General features: G+C 52.2%; 2 protein-coding genes across 2 annotated transcripts in view; one reads left to right on the top strand and one right to left on the bottom strand.

Annotated features, from left to right (window-relative positions):
* The window catches only part of AURANDRAFT_72273 (hypothetical protein), a gene marked incomplete at both ends in the record, with an annotated part of 3,079 nt that extends 1,297 nt beyond the window's left edge, over positions 1–1,782 (bottom strand). The window contains 4 exons of the mRNA XM_009041805.1: positions 105–662; positions 714–914; positions 971–1,300; positions 1,343–1,782. Of these exons, the coding sequence (XP_009040053.1) occupies positions 105–662; positions 714–914; positions 971–1,300; positions 1,343–1,753 (1,500 nt within the window). The remainder of the gene's footprint in view (positions 1–104; positions 663–713; positions 915–970; positions 1,301–1,342) is intronic.
* Positions 1,783–2,275: 493 nt separating this feature from the next.
* On the top strand, positions 2,276–9,112 carry AURANDRAFT_66563 (hypothetical protein; the record flags this gene model as incomplete). The annotated part of the gene is made up of 12 exons (XM_009041898.1): positions 2,276–6,125; positions 6,152–6,154; positions 6,177–6,223; positions 6,352–6,356; positions 6,432–6,744; positions 7,167–7,178; positions 7,315–7,329; positions 7,529–7,867; positions 7,918–8,226; positions 8,392–8,629; positions 8,700–8,844; positions 9,001–9,112. The coding sequence occupies 12 exons, from the start codon at positions 2,276–2,278 to the stop codon at positions 9,110–9,112; spliced, it is 5,388 nt and encodes a 1,795-aa protein (XP_009040146.1).
* Between the last annotated feature and the right edge of the window lie 1,063 nt (positions 9,113–10,175).

Genomic DNA, 10,175 nt, shown 5'->3' with positions numbered 1-10,175 from the left:
AATTCGTTTTGATCGCGTTCGCCACGAGCTGCAATATCTTCGGCCGATGGGCTCTCTGGAAGAGGAATCTTTCTCAAGTCCCCCTGCATATATGCAGCTTCCACCTTTCGATCTGGGTCTAGCAGTGCAGCAATATTGAAGTCAAGGAGGAATTCGGTCTTGGAGTGTGGTATGAGAGAACTGGCAGACGACTTAACTTTGAGGAGTGATGCCATCTCTCGTTGGTTCGTAGCGCTCAGCTTGCACTTGAGCGCGTCTTCGACGACGTTTGAGGTACTAATCTTATCAGCGTGCGCTTCGTGAAGCGCTTTGAACCACTTGAGCGCCCTAGATAGAGAAGCGCGTGCCAGCCTGACGTCTGAGACTAGCACCTCAGCAGATACTGCCAAGCTTTCAGCCTCACGCAGAAGAATACGCGAGAGGCCTAGATTCAATCCAACAGCGTCCGGGCGAAAGCCGGCACCATCCAACCGGCTGTAGGCGACAAGCTCCCCTGCATAGTAACATAGAAGTCGAGCAGCACGAAGCAGCTCGTCGTTCAAACCATGCTCAGTGTGAATTGCCGATGCGTGCACGAGCTTGTGAGTTCGGCTCAAGCTTGGTTCTGCCATATTGTCATCGAGAAACTGTGCTGTTGCTGAATTAATTACACCATGCATTACCTGGGATATAGAACCTTTGAAATTGTCGGATCAAGTGTCGCTGAATTTCACAAGTGCAAGGAGTTCTGCTCGCAGTTCAGGTGACGATCCTTCATGGGTGTGCCAGTCCTGCAAGATGCTATCATAAAGCGCCAACTTCCTGTCCAATGGTCCAATCGCTTCGCCCCACGCCTTGTGGGCTGCATTTTGAATCTCAGTCGCCTTCTCGATCAGCAAAGCCATGCTCAAAAATACTCGCATTGTTGCGGCGACCTAAGCTTATTACAGCATAGAGGGGAAACACTTCAGAATTTAGACTCAAACCTCACCTCATCCTGGTTCACTGAAAGGAACTTCACATCAAAAACTTCCAGCTTTGGTCCATTGGCCGTTTGGGCCCAGACGAATAAGGTTTGAAGATCTCCGGAGGCACAACAAGCGACGGCGGAGGGTGCTGGGCCGTCAAGTAGTAGACGAGCAACCGGGAAGAGTCCATTCAGCGACAAAATGAGCGCGCCATCTTCATCCCCTGTAACGAGGACAGAGAGAATTTTTGAAGCTTTAAGCGCAGCACTATCAGAGAGTTCAGAATTGTAATCACCCGGAGCCGCTGACGCCGCATGCATTGGCAGGAAACGATTCCCCTGGAAGTAGCCAGCCTGTGTTCATTGAATGTATTTCTTGGAGGCGGTTCACTCGACGCTGATATCGGCAGATATCTCTGCACCGTCGGAGTCTGTAATGTCGCGATTCGAGGACCGTGACCCTGTACAGATTTGTTGTGCCCACCACACGAGAGTAATTTTATGGCAGTGCATGATTTCCTCGCACCAACATGCGCCGCCGTGTTGTAACAACCCCTCCGCCTCGACGTCGAACATAGACAAATCCCCCTGACAATGACCCACTGCCAGCAGGCGTCCGTCTGGCGACCAGCATAGCGCGCTAATCGCCCCCGCTTTGAGGATCTCCGCAGGAGTCGTCAGCCGTTGAAAAGAAGTTGTCCGGTTTACCAGGAGGGCCCCATCCCTGGTAACCAACGCTACGATATCCATCTGTGGACACAAACACACCATCTCCACGTTCATAATTCGGTCGATGACTGATGCCATATTATCAGTCACTTAAGTCTTGCTAGTCATGGGGCCTTTAAAATTTTTAGTTTTGCTAGTCATGGGACCTTTAAAAATTTTAATTATCTTGAATCGAGAACCAAGCCCACGTTTACCAGTGTGCAAAACAACCACAGTGCTAGCAGTGTGGCAGACAACGTACGCCTGGGCCGGCCCACTCGAAATAAGTAAGTAAGTATTCATCAGGGCGGGACGTGTGCTGCACAATACAATCATTATGATACTTATGGCCACGCCGAAGATAACGCCAAGGTAGCGCTAGTCCTATTAATTGAGGCAACTTGAGAGTTAGAGAGCGTGGGGTCGCTGGTTCGGGCCGGCAAGGCGTACCCCCTCGCAGAGGCAGCTGTGGGAGTTACGTGGATTGACCTACTGGCGTGAACTACAGAAGATTTGCCGTGAGGAAGCTGTGGGAGTTACGTGGATTGACCTACTGGCGTGAACTACAGAAGTTTTATATATCTAAGTTTTATATATCTAAGAAAGAAACTGTGCAACGCCATGCAAATTAGCCGTCCTATGGCTCGAGCTGCTTTGCAAGGCCATGAGCTCATGCCTAGGACCAGAGGCGGTGGCGTAGCCGGTATTGATTATGAAGATGAGCACGAGGCGTTTGCAGCCAGCCGCAGCTCAGATTACATTTATGAATCTGGTAACGAAGCTGCCTTTGATGCGCTTGATAGCCACGCTGAAACCATCGAAGGCGATGCCAAGTTGCCGCTCGTAATCACTGGATCGACTGGATGTGGAAAGAGTGCTCTCCTCGCGAACTGGGTCAATCGCCGCAGAAAAATGAAGCATCGTGATGAATTTCTTTTCCAACATTTTGTGGGTTGCTCGCCGCGCTCCAAGCAGCTGGCACACTTGCTCTATCGTCTTGAGTCGGCCCTCAAAGAGCATTTCCAGCTGAGAGAAATGGAAGTACCTACTTCTGAAGAACGCCTTAGATGGTCGTTGAACAGATTCCTAGCAGCGGCTGCAAAGAAGCAATTCCCTGCTCGTATTGTCATTGTCATGGACGCTGTAAATCGGCTTCGAGGCGAGTCGAGTGCCGCTGACACTCTCCATTGGCTCCCAACCGAATTACCACAAGGGGTTAGAATTATCGTGTCTACTGTTGAGCTCGAACAAAACGGATCATTACCAGATGATTTTTATGATGAAGGATCCCGTGTTCACCGAACATACACTGAATTGCGTCGGCGAAAGTGCCCTACTATCCGCTTACAGCCGTTGTCAGTAGAGGTTCGTCACCTCATCATTGGGAGCTTCCTCAAGGTGAACCAACAAGCACTACAATCACTAGAACAAGCTCAACAATTTCGGCTTGTGACTGCCAAAGCATCATCACAACCTTTGTTTTTACGCACGATACTCTACGCTCTTCGACTAGGCTTCGAAATGTCCGAGGTGCCTGTAGACCAGCAGATTGACGTTTGTCTCGCCGCTGAGACTTCTTCACAGCTGATTGCTCGCGTCCTTGAACTCTGCAGTGATTATGTGGATTTGACTCTGGTGTCGACAGAAACAGAGCCCCCCTCAGCAGCTCTACAGAGGGTCGCCGGGACAACTAATCAGCCTACTAGGGATGAGAGCGATGCCGCTAACATATTCGCTCGCGTTTTGACAGCCTTGTTTGCTTCACGACATGGGCTAAGTGATGCAGAAATGTGGGGGATTGTTGAGCTTGCCACCAGCGATCCTTTGCCCCTTGAACAACGTGAATGTATTCGCCGAGTTCTCAGAGACTACACATTCTCCGTTAATGGATTGCGGAATTTCTCTCACGAGGATTACGCAGTCGTAGTCTACAATGAGTACATCCGCTCTCCGGAAGTCCACGTTCGCGCTCATCAACTAATGGCGAGATATTTTGGTAAGCTGCCCCCGTGCGATCGGAAGCTCGATGCGCTCCCATATCACCTTGAGGTGAGCGGAAGCTGGTCAAGGCTCCGAGCTGCCCTCGTTGACGTACAAATGTTCCGTTTGTGGTGGACAGCGGCACACAAGACGGAGTTTTTGAACTTATGGGCAAGCTTGACCGCATGTTCAAATACAGGAGCTCCAATCCGCAAATTGGTGACCGGGGAGTTTGATGACACTATGCGATGCGCCCAGCCACCTCGCCCGTGCTTGGATGTCGTGGACGAGTACGTACGGTCAGTGGATGACTACAAGTTTGTTCATTCTCCTTCGGACGATGAACTGGCTAGTGTTATCCTTCACATAGCTGACTTCATGCTCGAGTTCGCAACCCTGTCGTTGGAAGAGGCGGCAGATGTACCTCAGTTTGTCCATCCAACAATCCCCAATGAAGATCTCGCGAGTCTTGGCGTTCCTTTTCTCTCCCGAGATAAAGACGGGAATTCGGTTCTGAACACCCCGCATGTAGAAGCCTCCACTGACAAAGGTTCACTGGGTGCCAAGCCCACTGCAATGGACACCCCGATGAAAGTAAATGAAGAAATCCCATTATGTTCCACATATTTCTATCACAGATGGATGTGGATCCAGTTTCCATGGGTATCACTGGCTAACTGTGGTGAAAGGTTTCTCCAGGGAGTTGCTCACCAAACTCGCCAAGAGCAGAATGGAGCTGCGCCTGGGAAGAGTATTGAGGGTCGGCTATCTGTTGTTGATAGCAAGGTGAAACCCGCCGAAAGTCAGCTGATGGCGTCATGTAGTCGGAATCTCTCTTCTGCTCAGATGGCGGCGGCGGCTGCCGCCGCGATTGTCGGCGCCAGGCTCCCTGAAATTCGTACTTTTTCGCCTGGAAAGGAGCCAGGAAATCTACACATCGTTCCTGGACCGATTGCGGCCGCGGCTATCAATAGATCAGCACAAAAGTGCAAGGTGTCGTCCAAGCAATCAACGAATCAAGACAGATTGACTGGGAAAGAGTCTTTGGAATCTAAGACAGGCTACATTGACCACTTTGCTGTCAGGGTCGAGCAACTCAGAACAAATATTGGGTCGTATCGCTCTGAGTTGGACCAGCTAAGGCAAGAAAGAGTTAATCTTGGCCGCGTGTTTAACCGCACACACGACGAGATGCTCGAGCTGAGCAAGATGCACCTGTCCACCAGTGATCTTGAGGCTAAGCTGAATAGGCTGGTTAGGCGACTGGAACAGACTATTCGCGGGCACAAAATGGCCAAGCTACTATATAAGAATTATGAATGCGTAAAGCTCATGTGCGAGCGTCATCCGGCACATAGCCAGGCACTCATCGGCGAACTTGAGGCTAAGCTTACCCAAGACACCCTGTTCATACGAGAGGTGCGGCAGCGGCTTCGAGAAACAACATTCGAATCCCACGACTTTGCCGCTAATAACAAAGTCCTCCAGCATGCGGCACAAGAGATGACAGTGCTTCAGAACGACATGCTCGTGCAACGCATTCGCCAACGTGAACATTTGCAGTCAATGTCAGTCAAAGAGGCGGAACTGAACCAACAGCGAGAGAAGGAAATCTCACCCAAGCTTACAGATAGTCTGGTCAACGATGGTAGTACTAAAAGGGATGTGAGAATAAGTGGCTCTGAAAACGGCATCCAGGGGCGCCCGCCCAAGCGGATTGTCGGACGAAATCAAAATGCATACCTGCGACGTGAAGTTCTAGATCAAGGGTCGTGCCTCTCTGCCACTGAAGATGCTTCGGACGGTATCCTACTGGACCTCGCAAGTTGCTGGGAAGAGTACGCTGATCTCATTCGCAAGCGTACGTTTATCACGGATATCAAGGAATTTTTTGGTAAATTCTATAACGCGCAGACCTTACAGACACAAATGCGATCCCTACACAATGCCGCAGAACTGCGCCAGCGAGAACTCAAAAGGACACTGAACATTGTCGAAGCTGAGCTGGAACAAGTGCGATATGACTCACAGTCAATTGTGGGTTCGAATTCACGCGAGGCAAGAGAGCTTCAAATTCGGCTCTCTGTGCAATTAGGTCACCACAAGCACGCCCGTGAAACTGCGCTCGCCGCCGAGCGTCTACGCCAAGCTGCCTTCGGCGGCATTAAACATGTTTGCACTACTCTTGGTATTCCACCACCGGACCAGGACACTCCCGTCAATGAGATAATTCATCAGGTTGAAAGTGTCTTGGAGGCGCTCATGGAGGAGAAGGATAAGACTGCTCAGAAAATCGGTGACCCGCACCAGTCCAACTTTCGGGAGACATCGTCTGGATACGAAAAATTGATGCGCGCTCCTGAACTGGATGCAGCCCTGGAACAGTTTGAAACTCCCAAGGCACTCATCGCACATCGGCTTCCGGCCAAGGCTCCCGATGAGACACGAATGCTGCACGAAGACCCAGATTCTAACCCAGTCGTTGATGATGGTGAGTTTTCCAAAGATTATGTCCAGGCTGTGAGAATTTGTGACCTCACAGGTGACATCGCAACACGAAGTGACGTGAAACGCGAAGCTCACAAAAATGTGCGTGCGGTCCAACGGAGGCTTGCTCGTTTAAGTCCCCAGTAGTCGCACCACGCCGCATTATTACCATCGTGCTAGTGAGGCAAACCTACCACATTTTGGTCCCAAGGCGTTTCCACAAAAGTCAGGTAAAGTACGAGCTGTAGCAGGCTAGAATATCTGGCTAGCGGGGCGTGTTTGAAAGCAGCAGGACGGGCCTGCGTTGTAGATGGTCCTTGGCTAGCATCGAACTGGCATCGTGGAGTTGGCTTTTACTGCAGCTGTCTGTGTTCCAGCTGTCTGTGTTCCGGGACAGCACCACCCTACCTAGGGTGCTTGCGACCAACAATGCCGAGAACATTCATGGGGCAAGAGCATGCAATGGGTATGTCCAAGACGATCCTGTGTCTCGTTCTTCGTCCCCGATGCCGCTGACGCCGGGGAGCTTCCCATCGGCTCCTGGCCGGCTCCGGTGGCGCTGCCTTCCTTCCACACTAGACAAGGCAGCCCATCTTACCACAAGCCTAGAACCCGCCAGCCTCGTACGGGAGCACAGGCGCGCCCCGACCTAGGCTGCGGCCTTCTGCTGCCGAAGGTGGTACGTCTGCGTCGGATTCCGGCCACAGCGCTCCGTTCGTTGATTGGTAAGCGCCCCGCTACCATAGTGGCTATCTGCGGGCATCACCATTCACCGCAGTTCTCCATTGATCACAGGCCCCGAAACTTCGGCCCACTTGGTGATTAAGGCTATGTGAATTGGGTAATGCATTGGTTGTCATGCTCTAGTTGGGTATGGTGATGCCGGAGGTTTTGCAACTACGGGTTGCGCCGGACGGTATGAATCAAGTTTGGGGGCCATTGTGGCGGGCTTTCCGCCGTCAATATCTACCTTTAGCTTAGCTTGAAGCTCAAATTGCAGTGCACATATCCGCCCTGTTTATCTCACTGTATCTTTGGTTGGTAGATACGCGTCGCCGTATCTTCCGTTTTATCTTATCTCACATCATGATCTAGCGAAGGCCGCCCTGGTGTTAACCAGGCTGAGTGCCCGCGCTAGTGACCCTAGGCTACTAGGCGGGAGCGGACTGTAACATCTACCTAGTATTTAGTAGGTGAAGGGCCTTACAGTCCTTTGTTGGCAATGTATAGCGTCCTGTCCAGTGTGAAAAACAAATATTCTAAACGAATTTTCCCACGTCCGTTGGACGTCCGTTGCCAGTGGGCGTCCGTTGTGACCCCCGCGCGCGGCGGACGGAGGACCTCTATGAGGACCTCCCGCCGGGCGACCGCAGATTAATGATTAATAATTCCTATGGCGCGCGCCAGCCATATGGTCGTTTTTTACACTGGCCCTGTCTAATATGCTTCCAATCCGAGTCTAGGTCTCTAGAAGTCTACACAGCGGGCGTTAAAATTCTCATGCGACAGTCTATTGAGGAGCGCCAGCTCTCTATCCAGGTGATTCTCGAGGTAGAGGCTGATATTTCGCAACGCTTCAATGATAACCGTGCATTCAAAGACCAGTTGGCGAAATTGATCAGAGGACTTGCACGGTGCCAACCGCCCTTGACCACTGACATGCTATTGCGCTATGTCCCCTCGATTCCTCAACAACCCAGCTCATCGTCACGCAACGAAGCAGGGTTGCGAGCAGGAGGATTTGAGGTACTTCATCATAGCTTGTCAACTCAGCACCTGAGCATTATTTGGTGTAGTTGTATGTAATACTGGAGGTGCGCGATCACCTGGGAAGTGTGTGTGCGTCATCTCACCGAGTTTTGCTGCACTCACGGCTCGTGTCACGAAAGATGCCAAATCAAAAACGCGTTGCGAAACGTCTGCGGGTGGCCCTAGGCTCCGTGCAAGATGATCCAAACATTTCACCGAAAGCTCCCCTTACCTGGAGGCAGTGCATACGCTGCGGGTGGCCAATATCTTCACCTTCAGCTTGTTCAGGTCGCCCTGGCCAACGCCACTACCTGGCGCTAGGTCACAACCTTGTCCTGGGCATGACTGGAAATAATGTACAGGCAGTTCTGACAGCTTCGGAGACAGATGGACAGCCAGTTGACATCAAGCCTCTCGCAGACAATTGCAAACAGTGTTGGGTAAACCATGGTGTAAGTTACACGCTTGAGGCTAAGCGAACGACGGGGGAAACCTTATCGAAAATGAGATTCGTGCCACAGTATGGTGGGCCACTTTTTATTTCTGTTGACTGTCATACCGGCCGTGACGCCGCATACCCCTTGGAACCCTCTTTTGGCATGGTGAAATATGGGGGTATCGCTGAAATTATTGAGCAGCATGTATCTCGTGTGCAACTCACTGGCTGTCGGATTCTCGACGAAAAACTCGTACCGGGAGGAACGAGACATGACGTCCTTGACCACCTCCAGAGAACCGCGACCCACCGCGCCATGGATCGTCTGTATCCGGCGCAAATTACGCACCCATCATGAAGAGCAGTGTGAGGCGAGCTTATGCGTGCACGTAGGGCTTGATCCACAACCACGGCCCTGTGTCATCTCGAAGACCTCAGATCATGTCCTCCAAAATACCCTAGGAGGCATCTCAAAGCCACGGAGCAAGTACGATATTACAAACCGCGTCCAACTCTGGATCCAGATTCAGATTCAAAAGTTTGGCACGCAGGTGGTCGGGGCAGGATGATATTATTCAGTTGAATTGTGCTTTGTCTGAACGCCTGGCGAATCAAGCACACGCGACTACTCTTCCAGATCTCGGCCTTGCTTCCGCGGTGTGTTCTGTGCCCGAATCCCTTCTGAAGCCGACAGTGGGCGGTATTTCGTTCCCACCAAGACCCAAGTCGGCCACAAACCGTCCCGCATCTGCCTTCAGATCGTGCTACTAGGCAAAAAACTATCGGCTGGGCGACTTGAACTCTGAGCCAGCGGCGCGCTTATTCCCGGCGTGGTCCTAGGTTTTCAATTCAAGAACTCATTGCGTAGGTGATCTGCCTTGGCTCTACTTTCGGCGAGGCTGATACTGATCCGCATCCCGCTTTTTGTGTCCGATAGCTACAAGATGTTTGCTGAACTTCAATAAACCCACGACTCCCACAAACCCGCCCCATTCGACTTTGGCATTGTCAATACATCAAAAGCACCAGAAACTTTGCTGGTACTGCAAGCATATATTGCCTAAGGGCACCGGAGATAAGGGCTGTTGTGGCTGAGTGGATACAAAATGGCACCTTGGCAGTCGAGAGCAAAATTGAGCTTGCAAATGGACGCCATTTGAAGTTTTGCCCATGCTAGCAGTCATTACCGACCCCCCCCCCGGCGCCCCCTGGTCATCCTGGACACGTGCGGGTCGGGGACGGTGCGCGGGCGCCCTGGGCGTCCTTTCGCGCGTCGCACGGCGAAGCAGTGGTGCCGGGGACGACCAGTTTCAGGGGCGGGGCCCAGCACGGTCGCTTGCAGGGTCCGTTCACGACCGAACCCCCTGAGTCCCTGAGATTAATTCCTAGATGGCCCTGGTGGGGGTGTATATATGTGCGTTCGGTTCCGCTGGGCTCAGCGGACGTCCTGGGGTCGCGTCCGCGCAAAGGGGGCCGGGTGACGCCGGAGTGCGCCCGTTTACGTGCCGATATCGGGCGTTCGGGGCTCGGGCCCGAAGGCGCGTTTCGGGCGCTTTCGGCGCTTCGGCTGCTCTTCCTGGCGGCTGGTTGTGCTCTCATGGGCCGTTCGGGGTCCGTGGGTACGCTACCGCTATCGTCAGCCCCGCGCACCAACCGCCCATTCGCTATCGAAACCTCCTGGAGACTATTAAGGAACACGGACAAATTCTCAGATATATGCCTTGTCTGGTCCCAAGAACTGAAGTCTGCCAGCCCGGGTTCTATGTACATATTGAATTTTGCTCTAACATCCAAGTCCAAGTCAGGACTATGCCACCATGGATAGGCGAGTCTGCCGGCTTGCCTTCCATCATAGCCAGGGCCATCCTA

This window comes from Aureococcus anophagefferens (assembly GCF_000186865.1).
Source record: "Aureococcus anophagefferens unplaced genomic scaffold AURANscaffold_24, whole genome shotgun sequence".
NCBI lineage: Eukaryota > Pelagophyceae > Pelagomonadales > Pelagomonadaceae > Aureococcus > Aureococcus anophagefferens.
Note: the sequence above shows the minus strand (reverse complement) of the source record. Positions and strands in the feature narration are given on the sequence as shown.